This window comes from Mandrillus leucophaeus, unplaced genomic scaffold, assembly GCF_000951045.1.
Source record: "Mandrillus leucophaeus isolate KB7577 unplaced genomic scaffold, Mleu.le_1.0 Scaffold189, whole genome shotgun sequence".
Lineage (NCBI taxonomy): Eukaryota > Metazoa > Chordata > Mammalia > Primates > Cercopithecidae > Mandrillus > Mandrillus leucophaeus.
In genome coordinates, this window is record NW_012101909.1 from 1055588 (window position 1) to 1070733 (window position 15146).

The window sequence follows — 15146 nt, forward strand, 5'->3', positions numbered from 1 at the left end:
AGAGTAGCAGTGAGCAAGAAAATTATCCGGGCCAAGGCACCTCCGAGGGGGTTCACTTAAGGAAGTGTAGGTTGGGGGAGAACTGCAATAATGGGCAAAAGGAAGTTGATTATAAGGGAGAGGATGGGGGAGATTGAGAGAAGGTATGAAAAATGAATCACGGTCTTCCATATCCACAACATAGTAGACTAGATATTGGGAAAGCCCTCCCATCATAAAACACTTAAAATGCTAGTTTAAAATATATTTTAATGACTTAAGATAAATATATGACTATGTTGTCAAGAAAGTAAGGAAAATCCTTCCAGGCCAAAGATGAATCAGAGATGTCTTTCAGTGCTCACTTAGCTCTCTGGATTCAAGCTGTTCTTCATCTCCTAAATCCCAGAGAAAGCCTAGAAACCAGAAGAGAAATAATGTCTTAATGAAAGGCTAAACTAGAGAAAAAAATCTCAATAAAAGATATCAAGTCATGCCTGTAATCCCAGCACTTTGGGAGGCCGAGGAGGGCAGATCACTTGAGGTCAGAAGTTTAATACCAGCCTGGTCAACATGGTAAAACCCTGTCTCTCCTAAAAATACAAAAATTAGCTGGGTGTTCTGGTGGGCATCTGTAATCCCAGCTACTTAGGAGACTGAGGCAGGAGAATTGCTCGAACCCAGGAGGCAGAGGCTGGGTGCCTGTGTGACCGAGTGAGACTCTGTTGCAGAAAAAAAAAAAGATAACAAGGAAAGATACCTCTCTAAGCCTTGATTATGAATGATGGAAGAGGTTGTATCTCCTGAGAATCTGTAATTACAAGCCAGTTATCTTGCAGATTTGGAGCTCCAAATTACCAAATTTCATCAGAGTGGTCTGAAGAATCCTAAGCTAAAAATTTAGTTTAGAGTGGTCCTGGGTGTCAACAGAAGCAATAAATAGCAGAATTAGACATGCAAAGATTGTAGATACTAGAACTAACAGATCTAAAAAACAAGTATATATAGTATGTTTAAAGAAAATAAACGAGTGAATTAAGAGCATGAGTAGGGTGACTTTCAGAGGTATCCAAGAAATTTTGAAAGGGATTCAGATAGAACTTATATAAATAAAATAGAAAATACTTAAAATAAAAATTCAGTATATGAGATGCGTTAAGTAACACATTAACTATAATTGAAGAGGGAATTCAAAAATTAGAAATGAAAAAATCAGGAGAGACTGGGGACAAGGTTTGGGGAAATGTTGATCAAAGGATACAAAATTTCAATTAGGAGGAATAAGTTCAGGAGATCTATTGTACAACACAATGACTATAATAATAACAATGTATTATATTCTTGAAAACCACTAAGAGAGTAGATTTTAAGTGTTCTCACCACAAAAAGTGTAAGTACATGAGGTAATACATATGTAACTTAGCTCTATTGAACCATTCTACAATGTACATATTTCAAAACATCATTTTGTACATGATAAACACATACAATTTTTATTTGTCAAGTAAGTAAATACATTTCAAAAAAGAAAAGAAATTATCTGGAATTAATCACAGAAAAAAATCAGAGGTTAAAAGTAAAGAAAAATTAAGAGACGTGGAGAATAGGATGAGAAGTTCAATGCAAACCTAACTAGAGTTCCAGAAGAGAGAACAGAAACAATGAGAAAAAACTTCTAAAGCAACAGAGCTTAACAATTTTCTATAATTGATAGGAGCCATGAATCTTCAGATTCAGGAAGCAAAATAAATCCCAAGAATGATAAATTAAAAGGAAATTCACAAGTACACAAGAACAGTCAAACTGAGTAAGATCCAAGTTAAAGAAAAAGTCCTAAAGGCATTCAGAAAGAATGATTACCTACTAAGGAACATTTATTAGAGCAACAGCTGATTTTTCAACAGCAATGATGAAGCGAGAGACTGCAGAATTATGTCTTTAAAGTACTGAGAGGAAATAACGATCAACCTGGAAAAATTATTTTTCTTGGATAAATTATTTTTCAAGAAAGAAGGAAAAATAAAGATGTTATCCAACAAAAAATTAGAGTTAACTATGAGCAGATCTTCAATAAAGGAATTTCTAAAAAATATACTTCAGGAAGAAGGAAAAGAATCTGGGACAAAAGGTCTGGAGTGCAAGAAGGAATAGTGAGCAAAGAATATGGCACATATGGATAAATCTAAACAGTTTATAAATAAACGGTATTAATGTCAACTTGGGTGATTTAAAAAACAAGATGGAGCCAAAATATTGGACATTAAAAGCTTATAACTTGTTAGGAAGGATAATCAGAGTTAAAACATTCTTAGGTATTTTATTGCTGAGGGTAAGTAAAATATTAACCTTGAGTAAGCAGATTCTTCCCCTGTCAAGCCACCAGATGAGAATGCAGCCTGGCCAATACCTTGATTGCTGCCTGTGATACTCTAAGCACAGGATCCAGCTAAACCATATTCAGACTGGCAATCCACAGAACTGTGAGATAATAAATATGTGTTGTTTTATGCTGCTAAGTTTGTCATGCAGCAATAAAAAAATGGATACAATTTGTTGAATGTCTGTCTCCTCCATTAGACTCTGAGGTCTGGGATGAGGTCTGTCTTGTACAATTGATTTACTAACATCTGACACAATGCCTGGCCCCTGGTTTATGGTCAATAAATATATGATGATTGATTAAATGAATGTAAATTAATGAAAAAGGAGGCAATCAGGACTAGGTTTGAACCCTTCCTTTGTTGCCTTGTATTCATATTTTGAATTGCTGTACTATTTATTTATTTATTTATTTATTTATTTTGAGATGGAGTCTTGCTGTGTTGCCCAGGCTGGAGTGCAGTGGTGCGGTCTTGGCTCACTGCAACCTCCACCTCACGGGTTCAAGTGATTTTCCTGCCTCAGCCTCCTTGTCATACTTTAAAGAATCACTGGTATTCTTATGAGAAAGGGTCATAACTCCTATACTATCATCGGAGACAATGAAACACAAAGAGTTTTGGCATATTGCTCTCCCCAAGTGAACAGTTGAAGAATTTCTTGTGCCTGGGATTGAGGAAACTGGACTTAAGAAGTCTCGGTCTTTTGCTGTCTCTCTAGCTCATGGGCAAAAATTGGTCTGTAGGTCCTAAGTTAAGATATAGGCAGAGAGAAGCATGCAAAGGCATTATAATAAGATTGTGCAGAGAATTTCCAGAACTGAAATTATATATGTACTTGTCTTTTTAGCACCCTGAAGCGGGCCCTTGAAGTCTTCAAACAGCGTAAGTGATTTTTAAAAAAATATATATTCACTGCCCTTGACAACCCCTTTTTAAAAAATATATATTCACCGCCCTTGACAAACCCTGTGTCTGTTGTCAAAGGTGTGTTCTAATTTGAACAGCAGTTTCATAGTGGGTCAAAAAAAATTAGAGCAACTCCTAAGGTGAGACAAAGCGCTGCAGGCTTGAAATGAACTGGAGAACCTGCACACCTGCACATCTTGATGTGTGTTTGCCTTACTCAGAGGCGTGCTTCTCACACTTGCATTAGCATCAGAATCACCTGGAGGGCTTGTTATTGACACGGATTCCTGAGACCCATCCCCAGGGTTTCTGATTCAGGAAGTCTGGAGTGGGGCCTGGGAGTCTGCGTGTCTCTCGTGTTCCCAAGTATTGCTGAGGCCACTGGTCCAGGGACCATGCTGGGAGAATGGTTGCCTCAGAGAATTGTCTATACTTCTTGGTTCTAAGACGGAGACACTGTCATCCAAGTGCTCCTCCACACCCACACCTGCCAGACTGTCTAGCAACCTAACCCCTGGTATGTTCTTATGCTCAGTCTGGCTTCCTTCTCCCAGAGCCATCTCTGCAGGGCTTCAGACTTTGGGACTGTGTTGCGCGTGTCTTGCCATTTCTCCCAGATCACCAGACATTTGTATCCGGAATAAAGTGAACTACAGTAAGCATCGAAGGAAGTATTGTCACTATTCCCTCACCTCTTACTCTAATCTGCCTGTGACCCCACCACTCACCTGGAACTGCCCTCTCCAAGGACACCAGCAACCTTTGGGTCACTAAGTTTAGGGGACAATTTTGGGCCTCTTCTAGCTTGACTCTTCAACAGCATTCAGCACTGTTGTGCATTTCTTTCTTCTGGAAACCAGCATCCCTCTGACCCCCTTGGATTTTTCCTGCTTCTCTGGCTACTTCTCTATCCCTTTCTATATTGCAGGTCCTCAGAACTTGGTCCTAGCCCTTCTCTTCTCAGTCTGCCTAGATAAACATCCTCATCCCTGACACCAGCTATCATCTTTTCATAAAGAATGTACAGTTCTATATTTTCAGTCCCGAACTCTCTAAGGACCAGAACTTACATCCTGTTGCCTACTTAATATTTCTTCTTGGGTGTTTCAAAGGCACCTTAAATTCAAAATATTTGCAGCTGAATTCATGATCTTACAGGCTGATTGCCTAAGGAAGTTTGAGATCTGTTTATTTTTATTTTTTTAAAGTCAGGGCATCACTCTATCATCCAGGCTGGAGTGCTGCACAGTCACAGCTCACTGCAGCCTCACACTCCCAGGGTTAAGCGATCCTCCAGCCTCAGCCTCATGAGTAGCTGGGACCACAGGCATGCACCATTATGTCTGGCTAATTTTTTACTTTTCATAGAGATGGGGTCTCACTGTGTTGCCCAAACTGGTCTTGAACTCCTGGGCTCAAGTGATCCTCCCGCCTTGGCCTCCCAAAGTGCTGAGATTACAGGTGTGAGACACTGTACTCAGCCATTGAGATCTGTGTTTTTAGAACCACATCCTGTTGTTTCCTTAAGAATTCTTATTTATTTTTTGTTTTCTTCCCAGGGTCAGGATGCTATGTCCTAAAAATGATCTCTTTTGGCCCAGTGCGGTGGCTCACACCTGTAATCTTAGCGCTTTGGGAGGTCAAGGCCGGCAGATCACCTGAGGTCAGGAGTTCAAGACTAGCCTGGCCAACATGACAAAACCCCAACTCTACTAAAAATACAAAAGTTAGCCAGGCATGTTGGCATGTGCCTGTAGTCCCAGCTACTCCAGAGGCTGAGGCACGAGAATCACTTGAACCTGGGAGGCAGAGGTTGTAGTGAGCAGAGATCTTGCCACTGCACCCCAGCATGGGCGACAGAGTGAGACTGTTTAAAAAAAAAAAAATCCCTTCTTCAGCCTCTCCTTCAGCGTCTTAAGAGGAGAACCCAGTGGGAAGTTCCCTCATGTTTGGCTTTATTTTCTTGTTTGGAATGGGGCATTCTAATTTTATCATACTTCTAGAGAGTGGTAAAGGCTAATTTAGAAAGGAAATAGAAAGTCTTTGGAAACACCAATGTCACAATTGTCAGAGTTCATCTCTGTTGGGGTGAAGTTCTATTTCCCTTCATCTTTTTGAGGCTAAGGAGTCATTTACTTCCTGTGTTGGTCGTCTTTACTTTTCTTGGTATGAGAAATTATTATTTATTGGTATGAGTCTGGAGGGGAAATGGAAGACGTAAGTCATAGTGTCCTCAGCATCCTTTCTTAATTTCTCAGTTCTCATTTCCACTTGGTGGCCTTTGGTTATAACTGCAACTTGGAATTCAGTCAACAGATTTTTATTTAGTTCCTATTATTCTAATGTGATGACAAGCAGAAGTTGGGCGATCCAGGGTGAGACCCTGGCACTGTGGTTTTCTTTTTTTTTTTTTTTTTTTTTTTGAGACGGAGTCTCGCTCTGTGGCCCAGGCTGGAGTGCAGTGGCCGGATCTCAGCTCACTGCAAGCTCCGCCTCCCGGGTTCACGCCATTCTCCTGCCTCAGCCTCCCGAGTAGCTGGGACTACAGGCGCCCGCCACCTCGCCCGGCTAGTTTTTTGTATTTTTTTAGTAGAGACGGGGTTTCACCGTGTTAGCCAGGATGGTCTCGATCTCCCGACCTCGTGATCCGCCCGTCTCGGCCTCCCAAAGTGCTGGGATTACAGGCTTGAGCCACCGCGCCCGGCCGGCACTGTGGTTTTCAAGGGGTCCTATCCAGTTCTAATATTCTTCAGGCCTGTTACTCAGAACCTACCTTGTTGAACTCCCGACCTCGTGATCCGCCCGTCTCGGCCTCCCAAAGTGCTGGGATTACAGGCTTGAGCCACCGCGCCCGGCCGGCACTGTGGTTTTCAAGGGGTCCTATCCAGTTCTAATATTCTTCAGGCCTGTTACTCAGAACCTACCTCTAAAGCTTTCTGTTTTCCAGAATACCTGGCCCTTCCAAGCTAAGAATTTTAACACAGCATAGTATGTTTAATGCGTGCCTAAAGTGTTTCTGTAGCTCACTGAGTAGTTCTAGACGTTTGCAAATGTTAGCTCAATATTCATTTTAACGTTTTCATAGAAGGTGTCTTCTTCCCTCTGTAACTTGTCAGTGAATACATTTCTCAAGGTAGAGATAGTATCTGTTCACGTCACTTATATGCACTGTAAGGCCAAGTATGGTGTGGCCCAAGGTCAAACCTCAGCATAGGCTGGGTCTCCTAAAATTTTTTTTTGCCTTTCCTTTACTTGTTTTCTTTTTCTAAAAAAAATAAGTTTTATTTTCTTATTAAAATAATATATATATTTATCTTAAAAATTCAAACGAGACAACTAGCTGCAAAGAAGATAGTAAGCACTGGAATTTTCACTTCTCAGTGATTGTCTCCAGACAGTTTAATGCAATTAAACACATATATGTATAGTATGTATGTATTTATTCATATACATAAATAGTATTATACCATGGCAGTGATCCGCAATTTCTGGGATGGGGCCAGATATGTTTTTATATTGTTTTTAAAATGAAAACGATCATTTTAAAATCATGCTAGTAGTTTGGTGTATATCTTTCCAGACCTTTCTCTGTGCATTTACAACTCTCTCTCTCTCTTTTTTTTTTGGGGGACGGAGTCTCGCTCTGTCACCAGGCTGGAGTGCAGTGGCGCGATCTCATCTCACTGCAACCTCTGCCTTCCGGGTTCACGCCATTCTCCTGCATCAGCCTCCTGAGTACCTGGGACTACAGGCGCCCATCACCATGCCTGGCTGATTTTTTGTATTTTTAGTAGAGACGGGGTTTCACCATGTTGGCCAGGATGGTCTCAATCATTTGACCTCGTGATCTGCCCACATTGGCCTCCCAAAAGTGCTGGGATTACAGGTGTGAGCCACCGTGCCCGGCCAACTCTCTCTCCTTTAATTGTAGATGCACATATATATATAGACATGAATGAGTTTTTATGCTGTTATACTATACATATCTCTCTATAGTTTGCTTTTTTACTTAACGATATATCGTAGACAACTTTTCATTTCAATTCATATAGATCTGCCTCATTCTTTTACATTTAAAAAATTTTGTTTCTAAAAAATGCCAAATTTCCTCCAGAAAGGTTGCGCTGTTTTTTTTTTTTTTTTCCAACAATGATGTTTTGTTCCATGCTTGCCAATATCAAGAATTTTTGTGCTTTAAAAATGTTGCCCAATTGAAAGGTTTGCATTTTAAAGTTCTGCATTTTTTTTTTCAATAGTTTTAAGGCTGGGTATATTTCCAAATGTTTATTGGCCATTTAGCCACTCTTTTTTGAATTTCATGTTCTTTAACTGGTTTTTAAATACTGGAATATGTATTTTTCTTTTGATTTGTGGAAGCTCTTTGGATATAACTATTTGCTCTTTGTTATGAAAATTGCAAATATGTTTCCAGTTTGTCATATATCTTTTAACCTTCTTCAAGGTTGTTTTGATACCCACAAGTTTAAATTTTTTTCTTCGATCAATCTGACCATCTTTCAGTCTTTCTAGCTTTATCTGTCAGTCTTTTTAGCTTTAATGCCATGCTTTGATTTGTTTTCTTAGAACAAGAATTTATTCTTTTCTATTACAAAGGCAGGCCATGCTCCTTGAAAAGATCTTAACAAATAAGGGGAAAAATCACAAATAATCTTTCTACCCAGAGATAACTACTGGTAACCAACATTTTGGCATATGACCTTTCTTATAAATGTTCAGGCTTATGAGACATTAGAGATAGAAGGAACCTTAGAGGTCATCTACAGAGAATGAAGAATCAGGTTTGAAATTGTGGTGGCGTTGGTAATGTCTCCTAGGATGTAACCTTCATGAAATGGGATTTTGGCTGCTTTTCTCCCTAGTCCTGGGCACCCTAGGTTAGTAACAGTTAGCGGTAGGAGGCAAAGCCAAAGATTTTCTAGCTCTGACCTTGGTGGCCAGGGCTATGCTGGACGTATGGAGAGGTTCAATAAATGTTGGTGACCAAATGAAGTGATGTTGATTTTACCACTTACTCCAGTATTTTGTATATACATATTTATTTTGTATGATTTTATGTATTTTAATTCAGACATATGTAGACCTTGATTTTTTAAAATTCTTTTTTGCAGAAGTAGACAGTGTGGCACAATGTCACATTCAGCTTGCACAGAGTTTAAGAGAAGAGGCCAGGAAGATGGAAGAATTCAGGGAAAAGCAAAAACTACAACGGAAAAAGGTTGGATTTGCATATGTGTTAAGGTGTTTCCTTTGCTCCTGTAGAAAACTACAGGCTTGTTTGCTCGTTATACTCCTCAGCTCAGCTCCTACCATCATGCAATCATGACCTGAGACATTACTTATTGGAGTCCCCACGTGGGGACTCAATCCAGATGGGTATATGCATTTCTATACCCCAGGCCAGTTGTCCTTTTTTAAAGTTCATGTAGGATTCAGGGGTCCAGCTTGCATTCCTCTTCTTTTCAGGTCTACTGCCACTATTCAGACTATGAATGGAAAGGGGAAACCCTCTGACTTCAATAGAATCTAGCACATCCCAGCTGGAGGGCTCCCAAACCACACTCCTCATCCTGGACAAGGCAATAGGGGAAGGGAGAAGTAGTGGAAGAGTCCCGCTCCCCCTGAAGACCATGATGTAGTCCAACTACTCTACTGTACAAATGGGAAAAACGGAAGGCCTGGGAACTCCAAGTCCTTTTGTCTTCAAAGCAGCTTTACATAGGCTCTTTTTCATTCATGAGATTTACTCTAACCAACTACATGGAAGAAGACAAGGGTGAACAAAAGTTAACAAAACTGACAAATGTTTGGGATCAAGAAAAGAAGTCCAGGTTTATATCAAAGTGTTAGTTAGACTAGACCAGCCACAACTCTATTCCTTTCTATGTTGTTCCTGAAAAACTGGATATTCAGGCTGATCCTGCAGCCATGTAGGGTCCTTATAGAATTTTTTCCTGTGTCTAGTTTTCAAGACTGGAACCTGGGCCTCACATGGGAGACAAGCTCTCCTCTATCTGGCACCCAAAAATGTCTACCCAGGTCTCCCGGCACAGCTCTGCGTGACTTTTGGTGACCTCTTTCACCTTTCCTGGGGGTCCCTTTGAAAACCTTTTCTTATCCTGGGCCTGAGCTTGCTGTCTACAATGAGCATATCCGATAAATAGCCAGCTGTTAAGGCTGATTCTACCCTGACCTCAGTCTCAGCAACTTTGCCTGTGGCTCTAAGTTGGAGTCTAGGTCTAGCTTCCCTGGCGGCCACTGGCCTCTATTATGGGAGGCAGCATCCTGAGAACCTGCCTGCCTTACCCCTATTGCTGTTTCACCAGCTGCCTTTAGCACACTACTGCCTCTTCCATCTCACACCTGTACTTGTGCTGTGCCTTTTACCAGGAAGGAAGGGTAGAAATGAACATGGGAACACTCTGTCAGGTGCTTTGACATATTCTCTCAAGCTTGATGTATCAGGTTTGAGGAGTGCTTCTGAAAAAAAGGCTCTGAAGCCTTTTTCAGAGCAGAACTAGCATGTGTATTAAACCCATTGGATGGTCAGACCCTTTTGGCTGACATAGCCAGGACTGCTCACCCCTCTAGGGGAATTATAATTTTTCAGAATCAAAAATGCCTTAGACAACCAGAATCTGTGCACGCTTGATTTCCCCTCAGAGGAGAGGAGAATCATTTCCTTGCATGTTTTCAGTGCCCTTGGTAGCCCTAGTCCTTTCAGGGAGAGTTTTGTTAATTTTGCAAGGTTTCTGAAACTTCCTCATCCTAATAAGCTACACAGACCAAATTATTTTAAGCTAGACCTGAACTCTGCTGTGAACTATGTTAAGCAATTGTGTAAGTCACCTGTGCTCAGTCCCCTGCCACCCTCTAAGTTCCCTTTATTCTGTGTGCTCTCTACAGTGGGAAAATGCCTTCAGAGCTAGCTTTCTTTGAGAAGTCCAAATTTTATTAATAAAATTGTAATTACTTCTGTCAAAATGAACTCTGGGTTTTACCACTTCCGTATTTAGCTAGTTTTTTTTTTTTTTTTTTTTAAACATAAAACTTTGGAGAAAATGTGCCAACGCTAACTTCTCATTTTTCACTGGTCGGACACACGCTTTGGTCTTTCACTTCTTGGAAATTAAGCCATTTCCACTTAAGGAAAGCCATCAGTTGGTTTCTTTCAGTAAATGAGAGCGCAGGAGGTGCAGGTCCTGGAAGGGCTGGCCAGAAGTTCGTGGTGTGCTCCCTCGCAGCTAATGTTTTATGAAGGTGGTGACCAAGACGTACACGGTCATCCTTCTCTCACTAAGCATGAGAGCAGGGCCAGACAGGTGGATGTGACCCAGGAATCATGGTAAAGCCTGATATGCCTTACATGATGCAGGGAAGGAGGAAGACGCCATCTGAACACACAGTGGGAACACGTAATGTCATCTGGAGGCTTGGGAAGGCCTCCTGGAAGAAGGACATTGATGCTAAAACCACTGGGGTGAAAGGCTGTACAGAGGAGTGAGACACTCACCCCAGGGGGTTGGCAGGGTGGGAGCCATTCTCAGCGGTCTTGACACTTGAGGGTCATGAGGTTTCTCCCCCAGTCCATAACTGTCTGTAGCATGACAATGACAACACATGATCAGACACTCTGTCCTCTGGTGCCCACATGGTTTTATCCCCTCAGTTGAAATTGGGATGGTCATGGGAGAGTTTCGTGCTGCCTGTGTGGAGAGCCATCTCCAAAGAAAGGAACCTCTGTGGTTACAGAGGCGATGCTTCCAGTTTCTAGAATACAGCTTAAGGCTGAGCACGGTGGCTCATGACTGTAATCCCAGCACTTTGCCAAGGTGGGCGGATCACTTGAGGTCAGAAGTTTGAAACCAGCCTGGCCAACATGGCAAAACCCTTTTAGTCTCTACTAAAAATACGAAAATTAGCCAGGTGTGGTGGCTCATGCCTGTAATCCCAGCTACTCGGGAAGCTGAGGCAGGAGAATCGCTTGAAACTGAGGTAGGGGGTGGGCAGAGATCATGCCACTGTACTCCAGCCTGGGCAACAGACTGACACTCTGTCTCAAAAAAACAAAAAATAAAAATGAAAAATAGAATACAGCTTGAGTGTGAGTAGAGAGAAAAATGGGCCATGAAGCAGCTATTCCAATAGTTTCTCTCAGGGTTATAGGGCCACTTGCAAATCTCTTCTTCCTTTCCCCGCTCTTGCTTTTCCCCATCCTATGACAGAGTTTGTTGTGTTTTTGCATTCCTTTGTGTTGTCAGTAATAAAACCCAATCATATTTCCACTGGATTTGGTCTGAGCAGAAAGTCTGAGTCTCAGAAGAGACACTGAGGAGCTCTGAAAGGGCACCTTTGTCTTACTGGGGTCACCACAAATAAGTCACCCTATAAGTGAATATGGACGTAAGGACACGTAAATCCAGGTAGTGTAGCAGACAGAGCTGGACCTGATGTCTCTGACACTAACTCACGAGTGACCTTGAGCAAAGCATCTCACCTCTTGGGCTCCAGGGTCCACGCCTGTTAGGTTAGGGAGGTGGAGGGATGCTTTCTAGATTCCTGCCAAGTTTCAAAGGCCAGGAATCCATGAAGGCAGAGAGAGGAGTGATAGGAGGTGAACAGACTTGGCTGCTGGTGGAATGTTGCAGCCACCTGAGAGGTGTTTGAAGCAAGTGTTATGTAGAACTTACAGGTAAGGTGGCCTAGGTGGGACCACAAAATATAATACAGTAGCAGCTCCCAACCGTAACAGTGGCCATATGTGTATTTAGACTAGAAAAGACCTTGGAACAGACCAGCGTTACTAACTGATCTGCTCTGTGTAGCCTGGGAAAATCGGTAAAGATTATGAAATAAATAAACCCAGCTTCTCCTCCTGGCAGAGGGACACAGTCATGCATGTGGACTGCAGGTTCCTGACTGCAGTGGCAGGGATCTGCCATGTGACTTTTCATGCTGGGCTCCTCTTGGAACCTTGTCTATTCTCTCTGTCTCTGCTGTCTTCGCCATTCCCAGGCGAATGGCCAGCACCTGGCAGCTGACTTTCACGTGGGCTGGAAGATGACTGCTCGATTCTCTGAGGGCTCATCTGAAGCTCCTCCAAGGGAATTTCATGTACTCCACAAAGCTCATATTTGAAGTGAGACCATTCCCAATATTGCATTCAGATATCTTCAAAATTCTTCAAACGATGTTTGTGTGTTATAGTAGCAGACAAAAACTTCAGTTTTGTGTGTCTGGAAGGAACTACATTTGAATTGTATTCTCAATATTGTTTTGGCACAGTGTGTCTTTGCTCATTTTGAATTATTGCATCTTTTCATTGTTTACAGCTTGGTTTTATAGAGCTATCATAAGGATAATGATAATCTAGGGTAACAGTGAGAAACAAGGGCACTGGGGTCAGGGCTCCTGGGTTCAAATTTCAATTCTGTTACTTGTTGACTGTGTTACTTTGGGGTATGTTAATTAACTTCAGTACCATCAGGAAAATGGGAGAGAGAGTACTCACATAGCTGTGATGCATGAAAACTGCTTAGCATGTAAGTGCTTGATAAATGGAAGCTACTACGATTATGTCTGGGAGGTACATCTTTATTATTAACACCATTATTTTCGATAACAAGTATTAACAGCACAGCCACAATAAAAGATTTACTCCCAGCGAGGCATTTACCTCACTTGGATGGGGTATAAAAAGTAGCAGGGCTGGGTGCGATGGCTCACGCCTGTAATCCCAGCACTTTGGGAGGCCGAGCCGGGTGGATCACCTGAGGTCAGGAATTCGAGACCAGCCTGGCCAACATGGTGAAATCCCATCTCTACTGAAAATACAAAAATTAGCCGGGTGTGGTGGTGCAGGCCTGTAATCTGAGCTACTCTGGAGGCTGAGGCAGGAGAATTGCTTGAACCCAGGAGGCAGAGGTTGCAGTCAGATGAAATCATGCCACTGCACTCCAGCCTGGGTGACAGAGCAAGACTCTGTCTTAAAAAATAAAAAAATAAAAGAGTAACAGAACAGTTTCTTTTAGTTGTCTGACAAACTCTTTTTTCCTTCATACTGACCGGGCGCCCTGATGGTCATGGATGTGTCACTGATGGGCTGCAGAAGTGATACAAGTACCGAATTTAACTGTGCTGATGTATACTTAAAGAATAAAGACCTCCTTTAAAATATAAATGGCACTCTAAGAAAAGTTTTAAAATTCCTTTTTGAAACCAAAGTTCCTTGATTCCAGATTTTACCCAAGAGACTGCTCTGAGTTGATCAGTGACTCTCCACGGTGTCTGAGAGTTCAGGCTTTGGTGTTTGCCTGTACAAGTTCAAAGATGGGCCCCATTATTAGCTAGGAATAAGACCTTGGGCAAAATGTTTGGTCTCTCTTTTCTGAAGATTGTGAAATGTGGGTAATCATGTTGAACACTTAACCCTCCAGATAAACTGCTATTGATAATGATTTCTGTTTTTATTAATGATTTCTGTTTTTATTAATAGTGCTTATGATCTCTTCACAGACAGAGCTTGTAATGGATGCCGTCCATAAACAAAAGAGCTTACAATTCAAGAAAACCATGGATGTGAGTCACATTTTATTGTCTTTTTTGGGATTGGAAAATGTCTTTGGTGACATTTTCTGAAATCCTGTGCTGTGTATGAACATATTCCTACTCAAATAACGTTTCAAAAATGTTATTATTTATTAGTGCAGTGTTTTAGAGAAAACAACCTTAAATGCTTTGGGTTTTCTTTTTTGTTGTTGTTGTACATATTATTACATCCAGAGATTAAGCTCAGTACCCAATAGTTATCTTTTTTGCTCCTCTCCCTCCTCTCCCTCTCGCTCTCAAGTAGACCCCAGTGTCTGTTATTTCCTTCTTTATATTTAAAGTTCTTATCATTTAGCTCCCACTTATAAGTGAGAACATGTGGTATTTGGTTTTCTGTTCCTGCATTAGTTTGCTAAGGACAATAGCATCCGGTTCTATCCATGTTTCCTCAAAAGACATGATTTCATTCTTTTTTATGGTTGCATAGTATTACATGGTGTGTATGTACCACATATTCTTTATCCAGTCTGTCATTGATGGGCATTTAGGTTGATTCTGTGTCTTTGCTATTATGAATCTTGCTGCAGTGAACATTCACGTGCATGTGTCTTTAGGGTAGAATGCTTTCTATTCCCCTGGGTATATACCGAGTAATGGGATTGCTGGGTCAAATGGTAGTTCTGCTTTTAGTTCTTTGAGGAATCTCCATACTGCTTTCCACAATGGTTGAACTAATTTATACTCCCACCAACAGTGTATATGTTTTTGTTTTTTTAAGGCCTTGGAAAGAGTGAAAGTGACACTGATAGTGGAAATGCAACGGGGTTATCTTTCTGGTAACCCGAGAAAATATAGCAAGTCAGTTCAAATATTTTAGGCAAATATATAAAAACATATATAGTGTACAATACCTTTATCTTGTTGAATTTGCAATTTTACCCTGTTACTATTTTGAATCTTGATTGCTTACCTATTTTATTGAGTGATCCCTTTCTGTTTTAAGGTATCTGAAAATTATAAAAACCGGCCGGGCGCGGTGGCTCGAGCCTGTAATCCCAGCACTTTGGGAGGCCGAGACGGGCGGATCACGAGGTCAGGAAATCGAGACCATCCTGGCTAACACGGTGAAACCCCGTCTCTCCTAAAAAATACAAAAAACTAGCCAGGCGAGGTGGCCGGCGCCTGTAGTCCCAGCTACTCGGGAGGCTGAGGCAGGAGAATGGTGTAAATCCAGGAGGCGGAGCTTGCAGTGAGCTGAGATCCGGCCACTGCACTCCAGCTCGGGCGACAGAGCGAGACTCCGTCTCAAAAAAA

The 15146-nt window shown here is 41.6% G+C and overlaps 1 protein-coding gene across 1 annotated transcript in view; it reads left to right on the top strand.

Moving 5' to 3' along the window:
• The window catches only part of PSTPIP2 (proline-serine-threonine phosphatase interacting protein 2), a 56162-nt gene that overhangs the window by 18944 nt on the left and 22072 nt on the right, over positions 1-15146 (top strand). Inside the window, exons 3-5 of the mRNA XM_011978088.1 lie at positions 3208-3242; positions 8396-8502; positions 13800-13862. Of these exons, the coding sequence (XP_011833478.1) occupies positions 3208-3242; positions 8396-8502; positions 13800-13862 (205 nt within the window). The remainder of the gene's footprint in view (positions 1-3207; positions 3243-8395; positions 8503-13799; positions 13863-15146) is intronic.